The sequence below is a fragment of the Homalodisca vitripennis genome, chromosome 6 (genome assembly GCF_021130785.1).
Source record: "Homalodisca vitripennis isolate AUS2020 chromosome 6, UT_GWSS_2.1, whole genome shotgun sequence".
Classification (NCBI taxonomy): domain Eukaryota; kingdom Metazoa; phylum Arthropoda; class Insecta; order Hemiptera; family Cicadellidae; genus Homalodisca; species Homalodisca vitripennis.
The window spans coordinates 19,225,239-19,242,383 of record NC_060212.1 but is presented as its reverse complement, the minus strand read 5'-3'; the positions used below and the strand labels follow the sequence as shown (position 1 = coordinate 19,242,383).

At 32.8% G+C, this 17,145-nt stretch overlaps 1 protein-coding gene across 1 annotated transcript; it reads left to right on the top strand.

Annotated features, from left to right (window-relative positions):
- Nucleotides 1–206: 206 nt before the first annotated feature.
- Nucleotides 207–16,892, top strand: LOC124364152 (39S ribosomal protein L10, mitochondrial-like). The gene is made up of 5 exons (XM_046819399.1): nucleotides 207–378; nucleotides 1,457–1,680; nucleotides 6,364–6,474; nucleotides 9,592–9,790; nucleotides 16,297–16,892. Exons 1-5 carry the CDS (start codon nucleotides 348–350, stop codon nucleotides 16,521–16,523), a joined length of 792 nt encoding a protein of 263 aa, XP_046675355.1. The 5' UTR covers nucleotides 207–347; the 3' UTR covers nucleotides 16,524–16,892.
- Nucleotides 16,893–17,145: the final 253 nt, after the last annotated feature.

Below are 17,145 nucleotides of genomic sequence, written 5' to 3'. Positions count from 1 at the left end.
TTTTTATTCATGACACATTTAATGGGAAACCTTTGTGGAAAGTAATAAATAGAAAAAACTGTGTTGATTTTGTGAAAGATCGTTTTTATAATTAGTATTATACTATTTATCTCAGTTTTTGAATTTTTGTTAACGCCTTCAGATTGATGACTGCAACATTGATGCACTGGACGATAAAGTGACGCTAACTTCACGGTGGTTAGTTATGCAGATAGAAAAAAACAGTTGGATAATTTTGATTATGAATACAAAATAGGTTATGTTCATGTGTACTTTTTAACGTTAGTATAATTAATTGATTTTTATAGCTTTGGTCTGTAATATTTTGCCATTGAAATCTGGTTAGAATGGAAAATGTAGCAGTTTCTACTTTTAAAGGTAAGGCTGAAAGGTTTGATTGGTTATCTTGTGTATCTTGTGACTAGGCCTAAGGATAGATTTTAAGAAATTGTTCCAGATCACAGTATGGAATATTGCTTTTAAAATTATATATATATGTGCATTGCTGTAAAAATTATTTTTTATGTGCATGAGAGAAAAGAATACATAAGCCTATTTGTATAGATTTTTATTTCAAGGACTTGCACCTACTAACTGTCAAATTTAAGTATATGTACTCGTATGAACAACCTATTTTATATACCTAACTTAGGTACCTGGAACCACCACAGTTAACTGATGTCAGATTATAATATTTTCATGGTTTTATAGGCTAATTTAAATAATAAGAAATAAATTTGAACCTTGTGGTACTCTAGAGTGGGACATGAACTCCAATGGTCATAGTATCTGGAGTTATTGTCCGTTACTTAATAGGTATTATATTGAAGGACGTTTTTGTTCTCCACCAGCAGCCACTCTCATGTAATCGATAATTATTTTGGAATATCCGATCAAAAATGCTCCTGGCCAATGTTACTCGTGATGGTTAACATGTAGCTAAGAAGAATACATTTTTTCATTCTACATTTATTATTGTCTAGGTTGAATCCATATCTGGTCAAGAATAGAACTAATTCAAGACATTAAAAATATTAAAAGTAACGTATCATGTTATATTCGTAGGCCTGTTTTACTGATCATTGAGTTGGTAGCATACTTGAAATAGTCCTTTTCTTTTATTTCAACTTGTATGTCTTCTAAACAGAATGTTTGTTTGAATATGATCCCTTATAATATAAAAGAAACATTGATATCCAACATTCAGTAAATGCAGCAGAAATTTAAAAGTAAGAATTTATTTACCCCCTGAATAAAGTTGCATTGAAAGTATTTTTAGGTATAGTCAGTTATATTGACTAAAATACTTATTATGAGGCAAGGAAAATAAAGAGTTTGCATTCTCATTTTGAAATGTCTCGTAGTTATGGGTCTAGTTTAATGAATAATATTGTGAAAAAAATTGTTATCTGTTGTTTGTGTTTGTACGATTGTTAATTTACTTGTCTGTTTTAAGGTCTACTTCAGATCAACAGAGGAGCTCTTAGAATAACAGTTAGGAATTCCTCTCGAGTAAACGTACAGAAGCCTAGGCCTCCTCATTACAACAGAGCTAAAATTGAGCACCTTACAAGGCCAAAGTACTTTGAAAGAGGTGAACGAGATGCGTGGTTCATACCTTCAGTTTCACAGTGCATAAAAGAGAAGGAAGAAGAATTGAAGAGATCGCGTAAAGAAGAGGTATGGTTTCTTCTCTGGAACATTGTTTATTCTCGACTGAGTACAAGTCATCTTTGATTGTATCAGTTATACAGGACATAAATCATTTGTACGGACGAGGTGTGTGAGGTCCGAACGATTATTTCAGGTAGTTCAAATGTTAGGGTTTTGCCACGTAACTTTGGTTGTTACCATTAAAATATTTACTACTACTAGAGCCTTAAACCCTATGGGGGCAGTCCGAGCGTTCACTTTTCCGTGTCTCAAATTATAGAATTGGATGAGTTATTTCTTGTGTAACTAATACAATTAAATGTTTCATTTAATCAGCTGGAAGTCTTCATAAAAATGTTCTTATCACTGCAATTCCAAGATAACTCTAGGGCTTTTCATTTATGGGCCAGAAGCCAAAAGCCAGTTTGAATTGTTTAAGCTCACAACTTAGTTTCTTGAAATTATGATAAAAGAATTTCTCCTAACAAAAAAAAAAAGGTTATGAAGTAATATATGTGTTTCAAACAATGTGCTCAAGACACTTAAAACCTACTGGGAGCCACATGTTTATCTGTATATTAAATCAGCTTCAACTACCATACACTGACTTACTATTTGGTTAAAAGTGCCAACTTTCAATCTCCTTAGTTGGTTTTGTGACAGTGATATAACTTATTTGTGTGTAAGTGAGAAAAATAAGTTTTGTGAAATAATTATCGTTGGATATATTTTATCCTTTTGATACCACCAAAACTAGCATGATTGATGTTCAAATTCTTTTTTATTACAAATTCAAAGCCACTTGTTTGCTCACTGTGTTAAAAAATGCACCTTGCAGGGTTTTATTACGTTGTTTTTAGGTCATAATTATACCATTTGTTTTATACAAACATATAAAATTGTATTTAGCAAATCACAGTTTTAGTTCTGATTCGTATTGGTTTCATTTTGGTTTGGCCTTACTAAATTACTAAATGTTTAAGTTAGTTTTCTAAGACTATTTTGAGTTTCCGAGGATGACTTTTGTACCTCGTAAACAATAGGTTGCAAATCCCAATTTCAATAATCTGAGTAATACAAAGAATGATATGGATGATTGTTCCGAATAATCTCAACAGTTCAGAAAACAAGTTGATAAGTTTTTCAAGCTTGAGGAATATAGAAACAGTGCTCATCAATAATTGACATACTTCTAATTAAAAAATTGTAATTCTATGATAAAAACTATGCAGATTATCCATTTCTTTTTTGAATAAAAACTACACCTCATTACAAAGTTTAATGATGTAACTTATTTTATTAATAGACAACTTCCAAACCATTCCTCTTGTTTCAATTTATTATTCACAGAATTTCTTGTCTTTCAAAAAGTTTTAAAATGAGAGATCACAATGTATAGCAGAGTGGTAAAAAACCAAAATATTAGCGAATTATTCAAATGTAGTCTACTATTGAGACAGCTACAAACTGAACAAATACGAATTAAAACCCCACCATTACTCTAAAAAGAATCACAAACTGTGTTTTAATACCTGATGTGTAATGTTCCTGATAAATAAAACATAAAAGAAGTTTCATTTTACATTAGAACTGCTTACTGTTATTGAAAGTGGATGTTACAGCATTTTGGACACCTAATCGATTAAGAGGTGGTCACTGGAAACAACATGTGCAGTAGATTATAAAATCTATAGCGCCATCCTGACAAATAACATTAAAAGCTTGGTTAGTCTATCAACATGTTCTTCCGGTTGTTTTAAATATACACAAGTTGTTCAAGGATGATGATAAATCATGTTCAATAATTATCGCCCCATACAAATAAAACATTAAAAACAAAGGACCAATCTATTGTCAGATCCCTTATTAACTTAGTTCCGGTACAGAGTTCATGTTGTCATCACAAACTAATAGTGTGATAAGGATGGCCTATATATTGCCATTGTTTACTTTTATCGCTTTTTGTTTGTGTTTTGCAAACATTTTACCAAGGAAGATATCGTCATTGTATACCTGATCTTTGATCAAACGTATTGGTTTGAAATTGCTTAGTGTCGTGTTCTTCTTCACCCCTCAGTTTTCTTAGTGAAGATGGACCCCCCACAGATCCATTAGATGTTGTCTTTGTGATACTGACATGTGCCGGGTAGTGACGTTATTGGAAGATGGCCTTGGGCTACGTGAAGTTGGCCGTTGTTTTCAGATATCCCAATTAGTGATCTCCAGCCGACAACATGGGTACCTAGAAACTGAAAATTCCACTAGAAGGGCAAGGTCACCGTAGAGCCACATTGTTGATTGAAGCTTATATTTGTTGATATATATATATATATATATATATATATATATATATATATATATATATATACGACTGCAAGCACTCAGAAATTGTCAAATTGTAGTATCTACATTTCAAAGTAACCTAAGACATACTACTGGTACACTGATTTATGCACAAACTGTTCGCAACCGGTTCAGTGAAGCTGAATTGCACTCCTGTTACCAAGTTAAGAGTGTCACGATTGACAAAGAGACATAAAATGCCAGAAATGAAGCTATTCTCACACAATAACCAACTCCCACAACTATGGAATGTAGTACACAAAATTATTTGGATTGGATTGCAACATTAAAACAACAAAATATTGAAGATATATGACCATTCTACAGGCATTTAAAAAGAAACCATGTCAAAACTGCAGGTGAATGTTGCTTACTTTTATAAAGTTTTTTTTTTTCCGTTCACGTTACAATATCTGAAATGGACGATATTGGCAAATCAAAGTGTCTGGGATTAGTGAGAGTTAACTGTCTACTAACTTCAGCTTTGTTTTGATTTTTAAATACTGCATTTTTATTGCATTACACTTGACTTGCATAAAAATCATAAACGGACATCGAAACAAATACAGTACTACACATACTACTTGAAATGACAAACAACTTACCATTCTATATTGGAAAAACAAATTTTGCTTTTATTCATTTCAAGCAGTGCCCAAACATTGAAACTGCTATTGAAGTAAAGTAGGAGATAGCAAACCATGTCTCATTTGTGTTTTTGTACCAATATGCCAATTATCCACCATTAACAGATTGCTACTCCCACTTTTTCTGCCTAAATCAATTAATTACAATAGATAAATATACCTAAATAAACAAAAAACAAAACTGTATCATGAACTTTAAGTGCTATGATTACATTACAAATATAATGTTGATGGTGAGACATCACATTTTAAAACCTTTATAAATGTAAGTGCATAAAACACTCTCGGTATTTTATAGCACATGTGATAGCTGAAATTGCTTATAAGAAACACGATATACTCCGTATAAAACGAAATAAATATCAGCAAAGGACATGTAGCTGGCAACTAAGTCCACAGAGCTGCCGGGACCCACTGAGTACGTTTCATTGTTTAGCTTGACAAGCAGCTATTCATCGTAAGCACTGATATATGTTGTTACTGAACCGACGTAGAGAGACTTCTAGTCTCCCTGTACTATAACTAGAGGATGTATTTTTACATCGACAATGACTTGCGATTACGATATAATTAATTAAAATAAAGAACAACTTGCACAGCTTTGTTGCACAACATTAATCTAAAATATAACCATTCACAAGTCATTCAACACTATATAATGCCATTTACAAGTAGAAAGCCAGCAAATGCAGACTGAAACTGTGTATGCACACCAGTGAAATCTCATACACTCATTCATGATGAATTTGCTAGTGTTCATCGAAACTGGAGAATCAGGCAATGGCATAGAGTGCTCTTCACGAATTGGTCCAAATTCACTCTATACACAAATGATGGTCGAAATAGGGTGTAAAGATGAGAGAGATTTGCTCTCCGTGCACTCTAACCTTTATCTCATAAAGTATGGGGAGGAATTTTTTTGCTTGAGAAAAGTGCATTGGTTGCTATTATGAACGGAGTTTGGACGGCTTAAAGATATGAGAGCTGCAGCGTCCTCAAGTTTTTGATAGAGGATACAAGAAAGGTGAAGAATTCATTTTCATGCAGGATGGAGCACAGCACACACCGTGGGTTTGTCTGTTCATAACCAATAATGATATCAGGATATTTGATTGGCCTGCGAGTAGCCCAGATTTGAGTTCCATTGAACAATTAAATGTAAGTTAGTATAACAATGAACAAAAACAAACTTTTTCTTGTGCGATTATTTGATAAATTACTGACTTTTTATTAAGCTTTCTCTTTATCAAAAAATGTTATTACATTTGTTTTAAAAGTACTTTGTTTTTGTTTTGCTTGCTACCTCTTCTGTTATCCATCACGAGTCACAGAATAGATAAATTGATAGAGTAAATCAGATTAGTACTAGCAAATAAGGTTTAATTCAGTGGTTCTTTGTTTGATTATGTGTATAGTTATTAAATCTCAGATATATATTTTATGAAATAATGCCAAAATAATTTTTAAAAGATGTGTTTTATTGTATTAGTTATTACTATTAATACAATATTAAAAGGAATACTTGATCTAACAAGCTAACCACATCAGTGAATTCCTTTATGAAATAGACTACTAATTGTTTTAGGGCTAAATGTGAGTTTGTATTATTAGATAAATTTGTATAAAGCTTTAAGATTATATTTTTGGTAATTTGTAAACTATACTGGAATCAATTAGGGGCTCATATGTGGTGTACTGATGTGTTTTTTTTCATTTATAGGATAATCCGTATGAACGTCTCTTGGCTAAGGATTTAAGAAATTGGTTTTTAAATTCAAAACTCATTGCATTTTTTCACTGCAATCCAATTAGATTTGATGACAGATTTGAGGTAAGTAACTTAATTTTTATTTAAATCTAAGGCTTGTTTAGTAATCCAAGATTATTTGATTGGCAATCGATTTCACCTCCCTGTCTTAATGCAAGTACCGTAGAGCGTAAAACATTCAAACTAATTCTGACTGAAGAGGGAGTCCAGAATTCCGATTTGTTCCAATTTTCAAACATAACCTACAAATTCCTAGTTACACTTAGCATGGTAGGGTAAAAATGATAAACACTTACGTACTTACGTATGCACATACATATTGTACTTTGATTTATTCATAACTTTAAATGTAGAAAAATGCACTCATTTTACAGAAACAATTCAGCTCACATTTAAAAATTATGCATGTATGTATTCACAAGCAAATAAACACAACTGTACGAAATAAGTAAAATAGTTTATTTGAAACATGTTGATTAAGGGTTGTGTGAGTTATGAAACTAGTTTCCTGCTGGCCAAATCCTTTATTTTTTATTTTTTTTATTCTCTTTGGACAAGAAACTTATAAATTGCACTTGTCCTGTAAGAACCTTTGCGCTGCTTCCAGAGTGACAGAATATTCAGGATGGGTAAGGTTAGGGAGGGTAGGAGTAGGGAGTACATCTCAAAGTCATGTCCCCCTGGAAGAGGCCAGCTCTGAACCAGCCTCTCCAGTCAAAATAGGCAGGGGGTGGCATATCCTTGGTGAGGTTAGCAAGAACTTCTGAGGTTAGCAAGAACCTCTGAGGTTAGGGAACAAACCCCACCAACTCCAACAGTCATCTCCCACAGTAGACTAGACCTATCGAATTGTCCATGAACCCCAGAATCTCGACATATGCGATTAGTGATGTGCCGCTCCTGGACATCCATAAGGTTGCCCAGATTGAAGTGACACATCGGTTTTTGCTGTGCCCAGTGGTGGGTTCAACTGGAAGGTATAAACCAGCCAGAAGTGATCCCTGCTAGGTAAAATCCTTTATTTACTTGAACTGAGCTAAACTGCATTCAGGCTTTGCTTCATACCTAGACATTACATTCTCTAATGATAAACGCTTCAGAATACGAAGGCGCGGTGTTGTCTGCTGCATCTTTTTCGCTGTCACTGCTTACTTGATTTTCTGGCTCTTGCATGAAGTTACGATGCGATTATCATCCAGGATCTTGTAATCCATGTAATTTTTATTGAGATCTATTCCAGAGTGTCGGTTCCATCGCATTCTTAAGAGCCAGAAATGTCTCGCACTCTTCAGGCTTTTCAGACTAATTTTCTTCGGTGTCCTCACCCGATTGTTTATTTTCTTGCCAATGTTCATTCCACGCTTTCATTAACTCTTCTTTGATTTAGTAAGTTCCAGGAATCTGCTAATATGTAGCACAAGTCTCTTAAGTTCGACTTTTTTAAAAACTGAACTTCACTTTCCGCATTATACTCCGTCAAAAGATGCCTATGCAGCACTTGTTTCCTGTACATTCTTTAAAGTTTTTCAATAATACCCTAATCCATTGGCTGAATCAGCGGTGTAACGTTGGGTGGAAGAAACATGCAGATTATTTAAAAAATCTTATCAATCAGATTTAAAACTTCAACAGATGGATCTGTTGGCGCATTGTTCATAACCAGAAACACTTTTCCGTAAATTTTTTTCTTTGCAATCTTTTTTTGGCACAAATATTTTTATACCAGTCTGGAAATATTTCATTATCCATCCAGAAACCTTTTTGTGCTCTCTACATCACTGGAAGCTGAGTGACATTTAAAAAAACACCTTTGTTTTCAATAATCAATAATGGCAACGCATGGTCTCTGGAGCAACAGTTGCACGATGAGAGGCAAGAGTTTTCATGGTGGAGCATTCCAGTTTGTCCTAGTTTTATCACAGTTGTGAGTATCATATCTCTTAAAGCCATTGATAGAAATTAAATTCATAAAGTTGATTTTGAAATTGTCTGTGGTACACATGTCAGAAGACAAAGGCCTTGCCTTGAACATTAAATTCTCTTATTCCTTGACGAGATTAAACATTTTTTAGCAAACTTGTGCTGGCTTTAAAGTCACTGGACCCAACAAAACTTATCGTTGAAGTAGAGCCTTTTCACAGTTCAAAGCTCCTGATATGGATTTCCATAAAATTCACCTCTGAGAAAACCATAAAAACAGCATCTTTTATTAAACTGTCTTTTACGGTTCTTGTTGTTTTTCTGACTTGTGAGTCTAACTTTAAAGCAAAAGTCAGAATACTATCTTTTCTTAATGTCGGAGTTGGTAACTTTACCCCTCTGTAATGTTTTGTTAAAGACAAGCAATTTTCACCTCCAAGTCTATTTAATATTTCTAGTTTGCTTTCTACAGTTAGAAATATATATTTCCCTTCAGTACCCCTGATGATATACCAATATGACAGTGTACAAGGCACACTAGAAAGTTAAAATAGACTCGCCAGCTGGGGAGAGGTGGAGTGGGTGGTTCAAAACAAAGACTTCAAGGTCATTGTCATGTCACAGTACCATGCAAAATATAGTTAACATTTTTAAAGCAGGTGCTCAGATTTTTAATGATTTTTTGGACTATTGACGCTCTACTGTATTCTGTTTTGTTTGTGTATTGCTCTTTAACTGCATGATGAATGTTTCATGTCTATCATAGCAGTATATGGGTATATTTATAATGAAAGGTTAGTGATGGGAAAGTCAGAGATGTCCTAAAGAATGAGATCAATTACTGATAAAAAAAATGATTTCTGCAATTTTTCATCCCGACAAAATTTAATATTATGTTGATAATCTTAGAAGTGTGATACTACCTATAGAAAATTCAAACACTAAAATGATTTATTATAAATAAGGTACTCATAAAGAACTCTGTTATCATTATCTATAGTTACCTAATTGAGTCAGGTTTCAAGATTTTATTGTTGGTAAGCACATTTAAAGATGCAAATGACAATGTAAAATATTTGATATATACATCTAATCATAAAGAATGAAAAACAATAGATCTAGAGTGAATATTACACTAAAATAAATAAATACACAAATTTCAAATAAGTGAAATGTTGTTATGTAACTTGTAGTTTTGAATTATAAAATGAATTAATCAGTTTGTGTTGGGTTTTTAATTTGTATTTGTTAAATTTTCAGGCTGAAGTGAAGTTAAGAAAAGAGGGGATGTACCTTAAAAAGTTTGGCAGACATACGGTGAATATGGCACTGGAGGGAACTCCGTACATTTCTGTGATGCCTCTGTTCATAACTCACACAGAAATGGTGTTCTGTAGTGAGCCCAAAGTGAGTGAATTGTTGAAGGTGGCTGGGAAGTTGCGTCAGCACGTTCTTCTCGGTGAGTAATATCATCAATCGATAGTTGTAGTGAGCCCAAAGTGAGTGAACTGTTGAAGGTGGCTGGGAAGTTGCGTCAGCAATATCTCGGTGAGTAATATTGTCAATCGATAGTTGTAGTGAGTGAACTGTTGAAGGTGGCTGGGAAGTTGCGTCAGCAATATCTCGGTGAGTAATATTGTCAATCGATAGTTGTAGTGAGCCCAAAGTGAGTGAACTGTTGAAGGTGGCTGGGAAGTTGCGTCAGCACGTTCTTCTCGGTGAGTAATATCATCAATCGATAGTTGTAGTGAGCCCAAAGTGAGTGAACTGTTGAAGGTGGCTTGGAAGTTGCGTCAGCACGTTCTTCTCGGTGAGTAATATCATCAATCGATAGTTGTAGTGAGCCCAAAGTGAGTGAACTGTTGAAGGTGGCTGGGAAGTTGCGTCAGCAATATCTCGGTGAGTAATATTGTCAATCGATTGTACAGTGATAAAATTTGTAACACTTTCATACCACAGCCATGAACAGGTTTCCATGGATTTGCCGAAAAGCCCAGGGAAGAAAATGGTTCATGGTGTAGAGTAGAAACTGTAATTTTATTGTTTTTGAAGATAATATTGAGTTATTTTAATTGTTCATAGAAGTAATCAAATCAAATCAAATCAAACAGTTCTTTATTAACATTTTCTTGGAGAAAAGTAATAGAGTCAGATTATTTACATACATCAGCAAATATAAAAGCATTGGTTATGGATGTTCTGTTGTTGCGTTATTCCTCCAGAACGCAACATACTCAGCAGTATTCGCAGTATACTTTTATATCAAATTGAAAAATATAATAAAAAAAGTAATTTAAACATGTGTACATAAAAATATTGTTTAATACAATTTCTTGTTTAGCCCTAAGAAACATAAAAATTGTGTGTAACACATTAAACACATTATTTTTTTACTTACAAAAAAGTTGAAGAACTCACCTTGATACTAGAGGTATAGTTGTTTGAAGTTTTTTTTTTAAATGGAAGGATTGTGAAGGAAATAGGATTTTTCCGGACATTTGCCATCGTTCAGTGATACAAATTAAAATCAAAAACACTATGTTTCGAGATCTGCAATCTGATCTCTTTTTCAGGTAAATAACTAACCTAACACATAATTACAAACTAGTTTAAAACAAACAAACAATACCAAAGCGTTGTGACACGTGTAAGTCAGGAATCACAACCACCATGTTGTGTGTCAACTTCACTAACTCTAAAACTTGCACTTAATAGAAAACTAAACACAACACTAATTATTAAAACTGAACTGCAGAATACAGGTCACAATTGGTCTGCTTTTGTCGAACCAGAAGCCATTAGCAAATGGCGATTGTCATGGCAGAAACAAGATGGCGGCAAAAAAAGAAGGGAACTGGAGTGGGTCCTTTTTTTTAAATAATGGCAAATGGCCGGAAAAATCCTGTTTCCTTCTCTTCTTTACACATTAACACTGAAGTCTAAGTAGTGTTAAGAAATTGTAAAAATATGTACTGTAAATTAACATTGAAATTTGTTATATTTCTTACAAAGGTAATAAAGGCAATATGATAGTATGATATTTATATTTTTTAAAACAACGTTATTCCAAGATTTCTTGAATACCAAAGCAAACACCATGAACACCTTTCTTACCTTTCTTCTTATTCTTTCTTATACGAATGGTTCATCACAGGAAATTTCTTCTTATACTTAACTACTCATACTTAACTAACAAGATAAACAATTTCACACGATAAACGGTTTCAATCACTCAGACTCAACGAAATTACAATTGATGAACAGTGAAGAACGAGTAACGCTGACGGCGTCTGATAGCTGACACTGATAATTAAACTTGTCTCCTAAATTGTGAAATACATTCCCAGTAATAAGGTTTGTTGTGTTTGCATGCAGCCGGTTTGTTCATCCATTGTAATACCAAAACTGGTGGCATTTGAAAATTTCATAACCCAGCTACATTAAAATATGGAGATGTCCTGTATAATGGGCAATGGGCATATTAGCAAGAGTCCACCGTCTGATGTATTCAATATATTGAACAATGGGGTTAAAAAGATTGAAATAATCTTAAACTCTTAACCGTAAAAATGGAAATCATTAAGAAAAATGTAATACTTGTGTTCAACTCATGATTTTATGTTTAATACTAACATAAACACAAATAAATACATTATGCCAATCTAAAGATGAGGTTATAAGCTTATATATTTATTTTTAGAACATATTTGAAGTATTATGTTTCTCATAAAATATATTTTAAAATAAAAGAAAGACACTTACAAAACTCAAGATTCCCTCCGGCTATCAAAGTGGTAAAATTGTACAATTTGTTGGGGAAAATTCCAAATGGTTTATTTTGTGAATTTAATTATAATTTGCATCAATAAAAATCTCAGTTTTGAGTATGTTATAATTAATTGTGATGCGATTAATTAAAACGAAATTTATAACGACCTGCTTAATTTATTTTTTGTGTGATGTTTTATTTGTAACATTTAACATTGTGGATTTTTTTCGGACATTTGCTATCGTTCAGTGAAACAATAAATCAGTAACACTACGTTTCAAGATCTGCAATCTGATCTCTTCTTCACTGAACGATGGCATATGTCCGAAAAAATCCTGTTTCCTTCACAATCCTTCCATTGTCAAAAATAACCTTCAAACAAAGGAGGTGGATTACTGTTTTGTTTAAGGATCATATGAGTATACCCATGATTCGTCACCTGTGCAGATATTATAAACTAACTGCTTTTGATGCACCTTGAGCGAATTTCTTTAACATTTTCTTGCACCAACCAACACAAGCCTACTTTTGAGCGTATGTCATGTTATGCGGAATCCAATGCGAAACAAACCATTTCCACATGAAAAATCTTATTGGTGTTTGTCATACTAATGCCTAAAAAATGCCTCAACCTCATGATATGCCACGTGACGATCATGCTTTATCAGCTCATGCACAGCATCAGTCTTTTTTTCACAACAACCGATGTTGGACGACCTTCACAGGGTTCGTCCTGGAGTGATCATCGGTGGTGATTGAATTCGTTACACCAGTTTTTTACGGTGCTGTAGAAGGTGCTTTATTACCATATAAGGGATTAAGTTCGTCTGTGCCCTATTGTTGTGCCAGGCCACGTTGAATGTTATGAAAAATTCTACAAAAAAAGTTCAAAATTTCATTTCATTTTCACTTAAGATACATTTTTCAACCTGGTGTTAGTATTAACAACAGTGAAATAAAAAAATGTTTGGTTGAGGTTATGTTTAACAATGTGAACTTTGCACTGGAAACGTCAGCTGGTGTCTAGTAACAACCAGTCTTACCAAGGCCAGAACGTAAATAGCAATCCTCGTATTGTCGTATTTACAATGTGGTAAATTTTACTGCAGAACTGCTAGCATCATGGTATATTTACAGAACACACTTTCCAGCTGTTAAATCAGTGTACTGGTCGATCTCACTTTGAAACGTACAATAAACATGATCCATCTGCATTTATTGTCTAACCAAGAGGCTAAGATTGTTTTCTTTGTTTATTTACCGTATAGTATTGCTCCTTTTGATGAAACTACGTCAAATGCATGTGCTCATAGTTAGCATCTAATACTTTGTTTGTTTCAAGTTCGTTATTAAGATTTATGATTTGAAAGGATTTATAACAGGATTGCAGACATTTGCCAAAGTTCGTTATTAAGATGGATGATTTGAAAGTTTTTATAACAGAGTTGGATACATTTGCCATTGTACAATGTTACAAAAATATAACGTTAAGTTTGCAGGATTGGAATCTATAGGCCTACTCTTCTTCAGTTGTTAAAAACTCATAGACATAAATTTAGGCACACACTTAAGATTATTATTTTTAAAATTGTATTAATAGAAAATAAATTTTTTATTTATGCTTTACTTTGTTTCAGAGATTTTAGGCACATCAAGAAAAGTTTAATTTCAATTCTTGAAAAATAGTTTTATATATATATATATATATGTTTAATATATAATTCGAATCAGAATAGATTTTTTATCGTAATTTTGTTTACAAAATAGAAAAAGTCAGCTATAAAACCTACATATTTCAATAATGTATAAAAATACAGTGTAAAAAGAGATATAATCATTGTAAACGTTAGGATAAACTAAACATTGAAACCTCCCTCTGGGCTCAGAGAAATTCATTAACAGAGTAAAGGGCTTGAGTAGTCAGCCATTTGGGAATTTTTGATCTAAAGATTTTAACTTATAATATTCTTCATTCTTCAGGAAGTTTTTGTCAAACAGATTGGTTTGTAACGTTTTATGACTTTTACTATATTACGTTAATGTAGTTGTATGTAGAACTAAGTCATCAGCATGTCATGCATAATAATAATTGTGTATATCATTAAAAATTGTAAAATCTTTTAAATTCTCTTATACATAAATTACATTTTGGAAAATAAAAAGCATGGAAGCTTGTTCTATTAAAGTAAAAACATAATTGATTTTAGAGATATAAATAATGAGAATATCCCTTGGATGTGTTTATGAGGTCTTGTTTACACATAACGCAGCCACGGTGGGAAGGGTTTATTTAATAAGAATTTTATGTCGAGTTTAGCTCGAGTTCACCTTCCTGTTACATGCAGCATCTGAAATCTGATGCTGTTGCAGACTTGACTCCAGAAATCAGGAGTCATGTTTGCCTGAAGGGATCAAAAAATAGTCAGTGACGAAGAATGAAGAAGCTGAAAACGACATCAGATACACCCGGACTACAAAATGTAGTGTAATTCAGAAGTACAATTATTGTGCATAAGTGCACAAGTAAGTCTGTGATAGCATCAGATTTCAGATGCTGCATGTAAGACAAGAAGGAAAGAAAGAAATTGATTTCTCAAAGCAAGTAATACATCAGATTTCAGACGCTGCATGTAAGACAAGAAGGAAAGAAAGAAATTGATTTCTCAAAGCAAGTAATACATCAGATTTCAGATGCTGCATGTAAGACAAGAAGTAAAGAAAGAAATTGATTTCTCAAAGCAAGTAATACATCAGATTTCAGACGCTGCATGTAAGACAAGAAGGAAAGAAAGAAATTGATTTCTCAAAGCAAGTAATACATCAGATTTCAGACGCTGCATGTAAGACAAGAAGGAAAGAAAGAAGTTGATTTCTCAAAGCAAGTAATACATCAGATTTCAGACGCTGCATGTAAGACAAGAAGGAAAGAAAGAAATTGATTTCTCAAAGCAAGTAATACATCAGATTTCAGATGCTGCATGTTAGACAAGAAGGAAAGAAAGAAATTGATTTCTCAAAGCAAGTAATACATCAGATTTCAGATGCTGCATGTAAGACAAGAAGGAAAGAAAGAAATTGATTTCTCAAAGCAAGTAATACATCAGATTTCAGACGCTGCATGTAAGACAAGAAGGAAAGAAAGAAATTGATTTCTCAAAGAAAGTAATAGATCTGATTTTGTTTGTTTGACAGACAAATAAAAAAATAATCCTATTGAAAATATTCTTTTCAAATTTGAACAAAGTACAAAAACAAAGATGTTGAAAACAAAATAGAGTATAACAAAGCCTTTCTCGTGCTCAGTCTGACCTTAAGACAACACATAATAATATTTAAAATATAACATATTATATTGTAACAAAATATAAACAATAATATAAATAACATAAACTTTAACTGTCTTTAAGAAAAATACAGAGCCTCCAAAGCAGAGCTTGTTATGAGGTCCCATTTTTGAATTTTTAAATGAATATTTTAGATCGGTTTTATTATCGTACTTTCTGATGAACTCCCTATTCTTTAATTCTAAATAAAACTGTCTATATAAATATTACTAAAAACAAAATATAATAGTCAAAGGTGTTTTACAATAATAAAAGAAAAGAAAATACATAGTTTTCAAAATAAATAATATAATTTAAGATCATAAAAATTAAGTAAGAAAGTATGCAAAAATATAAATAATAATAATTTATATAATATTTACAAGCAAATTTCAATACTATCTAAACTAAAAAGCCAAACTCTCAATTTGAAAAGAAATTCTGTTTTTCACTTGAGTTCCTTATACCATAAGGCACGTAGTTAAATAGCCTAGGTGCCAAAATTAATAAGTTTTGGCAAAATAAGTTTTTTAGGTTTTGGAACAAATACATTATCAGCATTTCTCAATTTTAGTATATATTCCCCACCTTGCTCAACATTTCCACTTCTGTCATAAAATATATTTAGCACTTTGTACACATATAAATATCTCAATGGGAGTATTTTTAATTGGTTAAATAAAGTACGTGATGGATCTCTAATATTAAATTTCGATATAATTCTTATAAAGTGTTTTTGAATTGTAATTATAAAGATAAATAAGAAGAAAGTGAACTGGAGCTAAACTCAACATTTGCAGGTGTTGCTTGTTCAGGATGATACGTTATGTAGTATGGTGTGTAACATCATAGTTTCGTAACTAACTGTTTCAGCTGCAGTGGTGGAGGACCGACTAATGAGTGTGAGCCAACTACGAGCGCTGAGCGATGTGAAGGACCTAACTACTGCCAGAGCTCGGCTGGTGGGCGTTCTGAACACAGCACAGTCGCAGCTAGTCAGCGGACTCACCTACCATCAGACCAGCATCGCTGAAGGCCTCAGACAGTACGCAGAAAAGCCACCGGACAGCGCAGAGAGCTCTGAGACTCAGTCTTCATGAAGTGGGCCGATTGAAAACCACTGAAACCCCTTTTTGTATTTTCAGTAGTTAATAAGTTGATGAAGTTCGGAAATGTAAATATATAATCATAATTGCCACTGTGTTTGAAGAGATTTTATTTTACAACAATTTAACCAAAATGCATTTTTTATGATTTAGCCGTGTAACTTGAAAATTTTGGAATCATTCCTGTGTGAAAATTCTAAAATAAATTGGTTATTCATCCAAAAACTTCCACAATTTTGTGATATAATTTATGAAATCTTTACTACTGCCATATCCGTCTTCATCAATTCTATTTGTTGTATTATAATGCTGCTGTAGCATTACTTTTTGTAAATAATGAAAAGTAAAGATAAATTCACTTCAGTTGAAACTTTTTATTCGATAACAACCATTTGCTTACAATGCAGATTTTTTAATCCCTTCTTGCCGAAGTTATTTGAGAGGAAAATCTAAGCAAAACATGTATAAATATATATTAGAACTATAATTTACAAATACAAACGTGGAGGTTAAAATTTGTTAGCATTTAAAATTTAAATTCCACATACATTGTTGTTTTGTTTCCACATATATTAATAATTTGGTAAATTTCCAAAATAAATACTATATATATATA

What these genes read in the sequence shown, in the direction of transcription:
- LOC124364152 (XM_046819399.1), top strand. Translation starts at nt 348, where the DNA reads ATGGAAAATGTAGCAGTTTCTACTTTTAAAG. An exon ending in AGCAGTTTCTACTTTTAAAG is followed by an intron (nt 379 to 1,456) that starts GTAAGGCTGAAA and finishes GTCTGTTTTAAG; the next exon opens with GTCTACTTCAGATCAACAGA. An exon ending in GATTTGATGACAGATTTGAG is followed by an intron (nt 6,475 to 9,591) that starts GTAAGTAACTTA and finishes TTAAATTTTCAG; the next exon opens with GCTGAAGTGAAGTTAAGAAA.